Below are 12986 nucleotides of genomic sequence, written 5' to 3'. Positions count from 1 at the left end.
AATTTGGAAATTGTTCACGGTGCCAGCAATAGACTGCCTACTCTTTGCGAAAAACATGACACATTTAACGTTCACCAACTAATGCCGGCAGATGGGAAGCCCAGTTTAACCTCCATCCAAGGGACAACGCACAAATTGATGAATCACCCTCCCATGAAACACTGGGATGAAATTTAATAACTGGGTTGGACAGCTTACAGGCAAGTGAGCGTACCTCTTGGCCATCCTGCCAGCCCGAGGCTTTATGAAATATTTATTTGTGTAAGGAAAAAAAAAAATAGGCGTTTAGATGGTGACACAGAAAATGGAGCACAAAAAAATGGGAAATTTGTCACAGCATTTGCAAGGAGTGGAAGACTATAGAAATCCATCCATCCATCCATTGAGACCATACTCTGTGCAGAGCGTTGGTGCTGCCTCGGCGGTCTCCTTGGCTATTGGACACAATCCTGGACATGTCGCCACTCCGACACAGGATACCAGCAAGCTGACACTCATTTTGCCGACCTCAGAAGGATGACAGGCAGAGTCAACCCCACCTGGTATTAATTCAACAGGAAAGTGGGATTTGAACTCAGGATCCTAGGATCCCAGCAACCACCACCCAAACCATCAAGCCAATACCAGGCATACTATAGAAATGTTATTACAATAATCTTTTAGCAACTGAAAGCCTTTCGTGTGTAAGTGAAAACAACATAATGAATCACAAAACCAAAGATACTACAGATATCTACTCTGCAAGTATGGAAGCATCATGAATCACAAAAGAGAGACAGACAGACAGACAGACAGACAGATAAACAAACAGACAAGGGTGAAAACAAAAGCTTGAAGTGGTCATGTGGGATAATGGTCAGGAAAATGTTCAGCTGGCATGGTTGGGGAAGCACAATTCCACTAAATGGACTCAAGATATCTGGGTCTGAGAAGTATCTGAACAATTCTGCCCAGCTCATTTCAAGTTTAAAATAATAATAATAATAATAATTGGTATCAATATAATGAAGAAATGGTTCAAGATGACATCACAATCACACATCGGGCTGTGTTGTGCAAACTTGACACGACTTCACACATTCGACACAGCTACCAGTCTCTGGATCACAACACATTTAGGAACCTTAAGTTTTAAACACCAGGTGAGAACATGACCATAACCATACTTGGTGCAAACTACGCGCAGACGTCCACAAGAATGGCACAAAATATTACAGGAAGTAATTTACCGTCTTGTGAAACGGACAGCTCAAGAATGCCATATTTCAGATGTTCATGCATTCCGTCTCTAGGCCACACACAGGAAAATCAGTCTTGGGATGGAAATTCCAGGTAAAAAGATCAAGTCCAAAGGAAGTCATCTACAAATTGAACCCCGACTCATAAAACCATCCCTCACCCTGCCAGCCACATGAAAAAAACAATTTTAAAATCTACATTTGCACATCCACCAAACTTTTCACTTTGCAAACCCTCGCTTCACCCTCGATCTCCCAATCTTCACAAAACAGCTTTGTTTAAAAAGAAAACAACAATGTAAAAGGTAAGGCACAAAGAAAAAGAAAAATACAAAATTGCTGATTTGCTCGTCAAACTTCTTTTCACCCTCACCGTGTTAACGGAGGTCATCATCGTCTCAGAAATCATCTCAGAATCTGGCGGCTCTATTTTCACATCCAGTGGCGACACATCTGCTTCCGAAGCAACCACATCCATATTTACAGAAGTCATGTCTGCACTCATTGCAGGTGGCAGCATTTCGACCACAACTGCGTCCTTTGACGTCACGGCAAGTGGTGGGGGAGTTTTTGGAGGGAGCATGGCAGGTACAGCAAACTTAATGAAAACAAAACTCGAGTTCGTCTCTGCGCAAACGCTCTTCGGTGTTGTGGTGTCAGTCACCAAGTTTCCTCCATCTGCGACCATCGTGGCTGACAGGTCTGCATTGCCTTGCGTGCCCATAACTGGAGGGGGGGGGGGACAGGGTGTTACAGGTGGCAATGCCATGTATTACAAGATCTTTCAATTAGTCGTTGCATGCAATGTTACAATGTCTGTTCGAACACTCAAAGCACAAGTCAGAGTCGTGGAAATTTGCCTTTTATTTCATTTATCTTACCATATGACAGTCCATCATGATTCAGGTGCCTTCATTATGCACTGTGTCCATGCCAAAAGCACTTCCCACAATATCACATATATCCATTCACTGTCCCTTTGTGCAGCTTACAGAAAGTAATTTTCACTCGGGAAAGATACAGCACAACCAGCACCGTTTACATATCGATTTTACTCTGAAATTACATGAAATTTAATTTACCCCGATACCCTCGAATCATCCTCCCACCCCCACCCCCACCCCCACTCCCACTTCCCCCACAAAAGGACCACACCTCTCGCCAGTGCACTCACTACCCCGCTCCCCTTCCAATTCACATAATCTCTGAGGCCCAGCAAACGTGGAGGCCCAGTACAGCCTCATCATTACAAAGCCTAAGGCCTGCAGGGCCGCACTGCTTCATTCTTTACCAAATCAGCGCATGTGCTTCACCTAATCGCCTCATACACTACACACGAACAAGGTCTATCGTTCGATAACGGCTTTAAAACCCAATCGACACCACTTTAACAGAAAGCCGAACAAGCGGCACACGAAACAGGCCTAGGCTTCAGAACCTTTAAAAACAAATCAAAATCGAGGCGTACAAGCAGAAATACCAATGCATTAATAAAACGCGTAACAAAACAAAAGTTTCCAGAATTCACCGAACATTAAACTTATGAAGAAACTTTTCTTCTTTTTTTTAAAAAAAAACTGACGAGAAAATGGCGCCGGGCCTGGGTTAAGGCTCAGAGTCCGGCGCTTAGCACCCTCACCGCGGTGCCCTTTGCACTCCTCGTCGCTCTTCTTTTGTTTCTCTCTTCGTTATAACAGCTTTCCTTCTTGCGACTCTCTCAACCTCTGCTCTCCCCTTTTCCTTACTCGTCAATGAGACGATCAGGCCTCATAAATATTCCGGCCTACAAGGCCTGACAAAACAACAAGATGGCGGCTTGTAAGACAAATTGTACGTTCTGACGACATCACGTACACGTCTCAGAAGAAGGTGTGAAAGCAAAAATACGTCATCGCGTCGCGATCCGGGATATATCACAAACGTAAAAAACAAAAAAATATATTTCAACAACGTCAAATGTTGTGAAAGGCAAAAATTAATTATTTTATCACCATAAACGTAATCGAGACACTACGCAAGTAAATATCCATTGAAAGGCGCGATAAACTCAACTCGAAACGCTGTTTACACATTTCGTAGATCTACTGTAGTCTAGTTCAAACGCTATGACGTCATTAAGCGTTTTTTGCGGTTGTGGAGAAAAATTAATCGCATCACTTGTTTTACTGTGAATTCTGAGGCGATGTATACCCCAAATCAGCCTCGTACATGCTGACAATATTGGGTGTGGGGCGCTGTTTTATGGTCGGTCCCGGTCAGCGCTTCATACGCCCTGACCTGAAGCTCAAATAGTGTCAGCAGTGTAAAGACAGACCACAGTAAAGGGTCGTGTGGAGACTTGGGGTTGTTGATATATGGCACAGGCCTGGTGGAGGTAAATGGCCTCCTTCGGTCTTTGCCTATTTTAGAGAAACCAGTGCAGGCCCGTACGTGCAAAAAAAATAAAATGAAACAAAAATTGTGACGTCAATAGTGACGTCATAGCACCGTGTCCTGTCATTGGTTTAGTAAATAAATGGCCATAACTTGGGAACCACTTGTCCGATTAATATCAAACCTGGAAAAGGCACATCCTCAGGTCCCCAGCAATATACCTGGCAAGTTTCAATTAGATCGGACGAGTGGTTGTCGAGAAACAGCGGTCACAGACAGACAGACAGAGATTGCTGGAATTATAGATAGATAGATGAAACGTTGCAATGTCTGCTGGCAGGGCCATCGAGAGGCAGCACCGGTCCCGCAGCAAACAATCTCGGAGCCCCCACCCTTTCTCTCTTACATTTGTATAAAAAAATATATTACCCCCACCCCGACCCCTCCATCAACACCCCTGCCTGCTGGAAAAGAACAAGTAAACTTACAGCAAACGTCTTTCACCCTCCTGACATGGAGCCACAAACTCAAACAGATATTTGGAGTGGGGGGGGCTATTGTGGGTCAGTGGTTCCCCCCCCAGTAGTATATGATAGTTTACTGCTGAGGTTCTGGAATAATTCAGGAGGGGAGAGGGATATCTCTGGTGGGGCATGGGGGTCTTTCATAAAATAAAGGAAATATAGGCTCCATCTTCAAATATTTACTTGGTTTAACTCTTGCTACCATGTATTTACTAAAAGTTGCAGCATTGCAAAGAAGTGAAGAAAAACATTAATTTATTACATATTATTTCACCTCCTTTGCTTCATGGTAAATGGTTTCAGGAAATACCTAACTTTTAAGCTTGATCTCATCCCCCGACTCCCAAAGTATCGCAACCTCTCCGACCTGACCTACGAGTGCATTCTCCCCGGATGGGCATGTGTAACTTGAAGGACATGAGAGGTTGGAGGGACGAATAAGCTCTAAGCGTATACATCAGCCAACCATCGGAGTGCCATGTCGAAAATGGCGTGTAAATCATCCAAAATGGCGTCAAGAAGGAGTAGCTTTGAAATTGTCACCGAGATAACAGCAGTGCAATATCCGACGGGTAGGTCCCATGAGTGGAATACCTCACTGGGTATGATATAAGTGAAGTGAAACCGATTCTCCACAGACCAACGCACAGCGGGTTGAAGTTGATCCGTTGTGGTCGAGGAATAGGTGTCACTAAACCTGCCCGGTTCGCATGCAGAATACCCAATTCCTCCTTCACCGGGTATGTCAGTTTTAAAATGGTATGCACCATTTGAAACACAAGGTGTCGATGCCTTCTCTCCTTCCGTTGTCAAACTCTTTGCCCTTTCCTTGTGTTGTTCTTGTGACTTAACAGGAAAGCCAACAACAAATGTAACCTTCTCCAAGCACAATTAAATGAACATCTTGGTCCATAACACCTGATGCAAGCCCAGCTTAGCTGGTCAGGACACCCCACATGCATGAGAAAATCATAGAATCCTAAGAGAGCTTTTCTCCAGTCAACCTAAATCTGCTAATTGGTCATGTGGTGCTATAAGGAATTCCATTAACGTCTACTCTCAAGTCTTGTGGAATGTTAATCATCATCTGTGAACATCAGACCACAAAAACAGGTCAACTTCGTTCAACATCTGCCACAAAGGCATGTACCACTTTGTGGGAGACTTGCCATCAAGAGACAGCGGAGGCAACAAAGGAAACCCAGCCCATGTCAATATCCGCAAGGACCAATCTATACCTATGATGCTTGTGCTCAATGCTGTAGGTCCCGCATTGGCTGACACAGCCATCACACAATGCTGAGTGAGCAAACTACCGAAGCAGGGAGATTCATCAAAAGTGACGACTCGCATCACGATTCATTTTTTTAAAGGAATTTAATCTCATCTTGCCCCACTTTTTTTTTTTTAAGGAACACTGCTCATGATGCCAAACACTTGTGTGACACTGCTCAGCATCACACAGACCACCTTCAGCTGTCAAGCCCCTTGGCGAGGTGTCAGCTCTGCACCAACCACCCATGGAATTGCAACTAACACCTTCTGTGATGCTAAAGGTCAGATCCAACTCTGCAAACTTTCCAACCCAATTTTTTGTAACTGGTACATCCTCCCTCCCTGCACCTGGTAATGACAAAAACTTTACATCCAACTTTCCCTGTTCCTCGACCAACGCTCTTGCGAAATAACTCAGTTGTGAAATGGTTAAAGCAGCCACTCCGAGTATGGAAGGTCGGTGGTTCAAACCCCAGTCATACCAAAGACTTTAAAAACGGTACTTGCTGCTTCCTTACTTGACACTCACCATTCAAAAGGATAAGAACACAGACAATCCCCACAGGGAGGAGGAAATTCCTCTTTAAGAATGCCCCACGAGGTGTGGTGAGAAAGGAGGTACCATTGTTGTTGCTTTGCTGGTACCAAGAGGGCCCCGGGAAGTAATGGCACTTCCAAGTTCAGTGGCTGTGTATGTGTATGTCTATCTATCTATCTATCTATATATAACCCTTGCCATCAAGAGGGCACAAGAGGAACAAATCGAAACAAATCTGTCAAATATATATATATATATATATATATATATATATATATATATATATATATATATATATATATATATATATATATATATATATATATATATATATATATATATATGTGTTAGCTCCAGGACGAGCCTTAGATACTTCTTCTTCTTTCGCCTACTCCTTTAGGGGTCGCCACAGCAGATCATCCATATGATCCGCATAGTGATTTGGCACAGGTTTTTATGCCGGATGCCCTTCCTGACGCAACCCTGGTCGCCTCTTACGACACAGGGATATGGTTCACCTATTCTAACTGGGGTATACACCGGCCCAGTACACTGGTACTCATTTCGCCGACCTCGGAAGGATGACAGGCTGAGTCAACCCCCTGGTGTATTAATTCAGTGGCCCAACGCGGCTTGAACTCAGGACCTTTTGGATTCCAAGCCGCTGCCCTAACCACTGCGCCAACACCAGGCTTACAAGCCTTAGATACTATTAACTAAAAAAAGTCCATATCTCTCTAGCTATGGTGAGAAAGTAACCTGAATGCCACATTTCAATGTATATGCTTTCTAACCAAAGGCTTGGCCTTCCTGCTCCCATGCATTTGCTTCTGGGAAAATTTTTACAAAAGCATACATTAATCAATCACATCTGTGGCTATCCTATACATCCTACCAGCAAAGAGCTTGGATACCAAATACTGAAGCAATATGGTTGCTGCGTCTACGGAGAAGGACACCTCAAATGAGTGCAACTTTTTGGTCATTACATAAAGCTTGCAACAAATGTCTAATCCTTTGGCAAGCCAAAAAGGTAGAACTCTCCAAGTAATCCTCTTCCTCAAAATCCGTGTGGCACAAAATCAAGTCCATGTTTGGTGTGTGCACCCCAGCCCTTCCCTCCCTCACCACAAACAGCAGCCTCTGTTGGAAATGTCCTCCAAATCTCATCTCACTGTCCACAACCTACCCACTACCAACTGGACTTTGTGCCTTTCCCAATCAAGAATGTATCGAACATGAATCAAATCCATGAATCGGTGGTCGACCCAGACAACAACAGTGCCCATCAGTTCCAAAATCTGGGTCTGCTCCTTTTTCTTCTTCTCACAGTCCTTCACCATTGACCACTTTCTGCCTGCCTGAAAGACATCCAGCATCACTCCCATTCTCAAAAAGGATAAAAAAAAAAAATAAATTAATTAATATATATATATATATATATATATATATATATATATATATATATATATATATATATATATATATATATATATATATATATATATAAAATAAAAATTCAACTCTGGCCCAGTAAGTTGACTTGCAATTATAAGCAAAGTAATGATATCCATAAATCAGCTTTCCTTTTTCTTTTTTTTTTTTCAAATAATCCAATGTATCTGTATGGATTACATTCAAGCCACTAAATTATGGACATGCTTATCTTTTTCTGATGTTATGCACAAAGACAGGTTCAGCTCTGCCAAAGGATTACACTGGGTAATTTGCCGTTGTCATCACTGTTCTGACAACCACCGGGAAGTCGAGTTTTACCAGAGTGCCAGCGACAGCTTGCCTCTTCACAAAGGAAACCATGGGATCTTTAATGCCCACCAACTAACACAGGCAGCCAAGTTTTCAACGTCCATCTGAGGGACGGCATGCAGTGATGAATCACCCTGCTTACGAAACACCAGGACGATAGCTTATAGCTGGGCCAAGATGACAACCTATGCAAGACATCTCAGAAGCAATGTGTGCATACCTCCAAGCTATCCTGCCAACTATATATATATACATATATACATATATATATATATATATACATACATATATACATATATACATATATACATATATACATATATACATATATACATATATACATATATATATATATACATATATACATATATACATATATACATATATACATATATACATATATATATATATATATATATATATATATATATATATATATATATATATACATATATGTGCCATTGTCTGTCTGTCTGTCTGACCCCTTCTCTATTCCTTAGGCATGGCCACATATTTTAAGTGACAAACTCCAAACTCTGTGTACAAATACAACTGTGTGTGTGTGTGTGTGTGTGTGTGTGTGTGTGTGTGTGTGTGTGTGTGTGTGTGTGTGTGTGTGTGTGTGTGTGTGTGTGTGTGTGTGTGTGTGTGTGTGTGTGTGTGTGTGTGTGTGTGTGTGTGTGTGTGTGTGTGTGTGTGTGTGTGTGTGTGTGTGTGTGTGTGTGTGTGAGGTGGGTGGTAACAGGCTATGTGGCCAAGGTCTCATGTGGAGGTGTAGGGGTGAAAATTCTCAATGTAAATGTGTACTGTGTAGCGCCACCTGGGTGGTGATAGCAGAGGGTATTACAATTTCCTTTTTACCAAGGCAACGCTGAGGTTAAATGATTGTTGCACAGGTAAATTTGGCTCCTCTCCCTCCCCCCCCAACCCACGAAAAAAAAGAGAAAAAAAGCCTGTCATCATGTGACATTTCTAGCAGGAAGGGACATCAGGACAAATGGGGGGGGGCAGTGGGATGCGAGGACAAGCAGGGGGTTAAAGCACGATGCACAGGTAAATTTGTCTTCCTTTCCTTCTCCTTCATGCCCAAAATGGAGAGTCTGTCAAAGTCGGAATAATAATAACCAGAGAGAGCCGGAAACATCGTGTGAGGGACACATTTCTATCAGTGAGGGACATGCAGCCGGGGGGAGAGGGGTGGGAGAGGAGGTCGAAGCTACAAAGTCCAAACTCAGGGTATAGATACAACTTTCTGAGGGAAGGAACATGGGCTTCGTGGCCGGGGCATCAGATGCTGTTTTGAGTCCACCAAGTGATGCCAAAGTGACCAATATAGCTATTTTTGGCAAAAACAGAATGACTGACTGGTCCGTCAGTGAAGCGATATCTCTCACATAAGAATTTGTCAGTCTCACTGGACATCTCAGTTATTCAACAATATCATCCTGGTCTCCTTACCAAGTTCATCGCTTGCAGCATGCAAAGGTCACTTTTACACCTGCCTGACTTCTTCCAGTCATACAATCAATTTGTTGCTATCAACAGAATTTTTTTCTCTCCTTTCGGAGTCAAGGATACATTATCACCAGCAGTCTTGGTCTTAATATTTTTCCTCGTACATAACTGATCTCACAACAGCTCTCGAGACACTTCACAGATTATGCCACTACATTATGCCATTTAAAGTACTCGATCTTTTTGACAGACAGGTAGCAGTTAGATCACTGCTGATCTGGAATTGAGTAAATGGCCTGATAAATAGAACATCTTAGAACCCTGACAAATCTGTCTCACACCCTGCAACTCCAGAAGGATTGTCAAATCAATCCACCAATTTCCATGGTCAGCCACAAGGTTGCCTCTAACTTCCCAGCCATGAGCTGACCTCCAAATTAAAACCAGCTACAGAGTGCAGACTCAGAATCCTGTCATTCAAGTGGTTTCTTTGAAAAATCAGAACTATTCACAGGCAACAAACAAAAGTTTTCTCCATAGTTCAAGTACTACTCTGTCTTAAGGGCTCTGTTTCACATCTTTCTCTCTTGGACTTTGTATAATTTGCATCTTCCACATTGAAGCAGAAGCACAAGACCTGCACATTGCTTTCAAATTGCAATAAATAAATACAAAAAACCTCCCAAAAATCAATCACTGCTCATCTGCACTCAGTGGAACCAACAGATCACCCTTCATCCAAAACCATGATCGGTTCTCCCTGTTAATCCTTCCCACTCCTTTCCAAGTTTCCAATTTTTTTCCTTCCTGACAGATCACAGCTGTATCCATCTTGTTCACCCCCATATACTCTCCTCACCCTCATCATTACACACATCCATTATTTCTCAAAGTCTCACTATTTTGTCCCTCATCCCTGCTGATGGTGTTTACCCGCTCTTTCTAGTATGTTTTGTTCTGTAATGTCCTGATCAACGTTATGTTCTCGCTGCTGCACGAGCCTTGATAGTGTTTACAAAACATATTTTTAATAGGTCCATGGTCTCTCCATTTTACCACTTCTCCACTCTTGCTCCCTCAGTTGTCTGACTCTCTCCAACATGTTTTCTTCCAATAACCACCTGTTGAAACTACCATAACAGGCTTGCTTACCACTTATAATGTTCTTTTCTTCCATCTGTGCAACAGCCTTCCCAAGGCTGTTCAATCCCATGCTTCACTCCAAGATTTAAAGTTGGTATTATGCAATCTCATGTCATCCATCATCCCTACCCATAATCATTCCAACCCCCATCCCAAACTCTTTTCTTAAAGCTTATCGTATTTACTCCACTCTTGCCCATTTGTTCAATCACTTACTCGTTGCATCTGTCTTTTTCCTCCTTTCGCTTCATTCATGATCTTAGATTTTTTAAATACAAAACTAAGTGCTTGCCACCAACTCATTTCTCAACAAGCCAGCATACTCTGCCATCGAGATATAGATATCTTCTGACTGGGTTATTCAACAAGGTTGTGAGAGAATCCTGTGATGATATAACAAGCTAAATTACTTGGACAAAAACTACTTAAGTTTTCACATTGCAAAGCTAATGGCTAACATAAGAACATGGCTAAAAACTAATCGCACATGAGGGTAATGTTAAAAACAAAACCACCATACTGATTAACAACTTTTAGTTTCTGGACCCAACTCGGAGGTCAACTTCAAGAAGTCAATGTTGATGTGGTGTCAGGGCTATACAAGAACCGGAATAGAGATGGGGTGGGCAGAGGTATTACTTAAAGACCATTTTCACCTACTACTGTTTTTATAATGCTTTGTGTGACTCGGATTCATTGGCACAAAGATTTGAATTTCCTTAACAATCATTGAGGTTATCTCACACACTGACACCTCGAAGTAGGATCGTCTGCACATAGGTTTCACAACTCACTGCAATGTTCTCTTCAAAGCAAGGTGCAGAGTGGATAATAATAACCATTCAACTGCTAGCATGAGCGAGTAAATACCTGTACATACTAAACACTAAAACCAATTAAAATGGGTCTGCCTTTTGGATGCCTTGAAATTCACAATAACACAAGGAATTTATGCAGGGACCTATCGATCAAAAATAGAAAAAAACTCGCAAATAAAACTCGAACCTTTGCAGTGACTTAAGTTTCTCCAAGTTCAAAAAAATAGGACCCCCTGTCCTGAGGCTCACCTGGATCAGGAGCAACACTCACTTGAACCCCCCCCCCCCACAGACCCTGAATTTTTAATGCCATCAACAAAATTTGGTACATTACAGGTGATGAAGGTTGTGGTCGTAATTGTGTGTGGTTCGAAGAAAAGAGCAAATATCTATTTTTTTAGGGGGGGTGTCAAAACCCTCCCGTAGACCCCTTTGACAAGTTCAGATTTTGATGCGGTCAATACACTCTGGTACATCATGGGTGATGAAGGTTGTGGTCAACTTTCATCGAAATTGTGTTTATAGTTTTGGAGAAAAGAGTAAATACCTATTTTTGGGGGTAACAACTCCCCCACCCCCATAGACCCCCTTAATGAGCGCAGATTTTGATGCAGTCAATACACCTTTGTTAGGCATCGGACATGAAGCTTGTGGCCGAGTTTCATCAAAATCATGCGTTTGGTTCAAGCGATAATGACTGAAGTGTTTACGGACTCACCTACAGACACTGCTCTATCGCAGAAGCTCACCTGACTAAAATCCAGGTGAGCTAATAATTATTCACTGCCAAAGTTGCATGGATTATAATGCAATTTAATGGCCAACTTTCAAAATATAAAGTTGGTTGTCCAGATTTCATATGTGGAACATTCGATGTGGAATATATTTTTCACTGCGTATCTGTAAAGACAAAGCTCAAAGAAGAGCAAGTCTTTTTTTTTCTTTCTTTTTTTTTTTCCCCATCACAATGTCATGCAAGAGATCATGATCAGATGTAGAAATTCTCAGTTTTGCATACAGCTTAACAGTATGCGGATCGAATGCCCAGTTGATGAGCTTGTACACCGCCATATGAGGTACAAGATAAAACCGAGGATGCTCCAGCTGGATTTCACTTCACCGTTTCATCATCATTGCAGACTGACTGTGCGTTAAATCCCATTCAGTACACCAGTGAAGTTAATCAATAAACACCTGATCGAATGAACGCATTGATGGAACTGAAAAGAATGTCCGACATGCACTCGATGAATAAAATCGTCGATTTTATTTTGTTGAAAGACAATCATAAGAAGGTGACCAAGAGTCAGTGATAAGGATCGGCAAAGCCGAACGATAATATTTACACATTTGGGTGTTGCCTGGCTGGCTGGTCGATACCATTTTTCTTACAAACACACGATGACAAGCCAGGCTGCCACAAGACTGCCGACAAAACGAAAGGCAATGTAACAAATAAATAAGTGCAAAGTGCCACTTTGGCAGAGGTGTGTGAAAATTTACAAATTACACATCAAAAGTGTTATTGCAGGAGTGACACTCTCTGCACAAGTTTGGAGGGGCTTGGAAATCAACGGATCACCAAATGCAGTTACGGTTGAACGACATTACATGTCCAGCCACTGTGCGTAACCTCGATCTCCAAGCTCCTTATTGATCAAACAGGTCTAAGGGGGTAAAAAGAAAAAGGGAAATCAAAATCGAAACAGAAAATACTGAATGAGACAACAAAAACAATGAGATCAGATATTACACGTCTGGAATAAAATTTACCATTCGGTAGAACCTGAAACCTTTGACCTGGCTTTCCTGATCAGTGTGCCACCAAGTGCTGAACAGTTGCACATCATCCCAA

At 42.2% G+C, this 12986-nt stretch overlaps 2 protein-coding genes across 16 annotated transcripts in view; both read right to left on the bottom strand.

The window, feature by feature from the left end:
• Positions 1 to 3083, bottom strand: part of LOC147034379 (zinc finger Y-chromosomal protein 1-like) — a 139281-nt gene extending 136198 nt beyond the window's left edge. For 3 of the 7 annotated variants that reach the window (XM_085881945.1, XM_085881986.1, XM_085881971.1), the window contains exons 1-2: positions 2878 to 3083; positions 1612 to 1964 (exon numbers count right to left, since the gene is read on the bottom strand). In XM_085881945.1, coding sequence (XP_085738071.1) covers positions 1612 to 1962 — 351 coding nt within the window. In that variant the 5' untranslated portion in view covers positions 1963 to 1964; positions 2878 to 3083. Of the gene's footprint in view, positions 1 to 1229; positions 1289 to 1611; positions 1965 to 2119; positions 2326 to 2877 lie in introns of those variants that run through there. The other 4 variants (XM_085881963.1, XM_085881979.1, XM_085881955.1 and 1 more) reach the window with 3 other exon arrangements.
• Positions 3084 to 12379: 9296 nt separating this feature from the next.
• The window catches only part of LOC147034378 (uncharacterized), a 34815-nt gene continuing 34208 nt past the window's right edge, over positions 12380 to 12986 (bottom strand). For all 9 annotated transcript variants that reach the window (XM_085881859.1, XM_085881884.1, XM_085881867.1 and 6 more), the window contains exon 11: positions 12380 to 12798. In XM_085881859.1, the coding sequence (XP_085737985.1) occupies positions 12739 to 12798 (60 nt within the window). In that variant the 3' untranslated portion in view covers positions 12380 to 12738. The remainder of the gene's footprint in view (positions 12799 to 12986) is intronic.

Source organism: Eptatretus burgeri, chromosome 1 (genome assembly GCF_056783735.1).
Source record: "Eptatretus burgeri isolate ZD-2024b chromosome 1, Ebu_testis_v1, whole genome shotgun sequence".
NCBI lineage: Eukaryota > Metazoa > Chordata > Myxini > Myxiniformes > Myxinidae > Eptatretus > Eptatretus burgeri.
The sequence above is the reverse complement of the archived record's forward strand: the minus strand, read 5'-3'. Positions and strand labels throughout refer to the sequence as shown.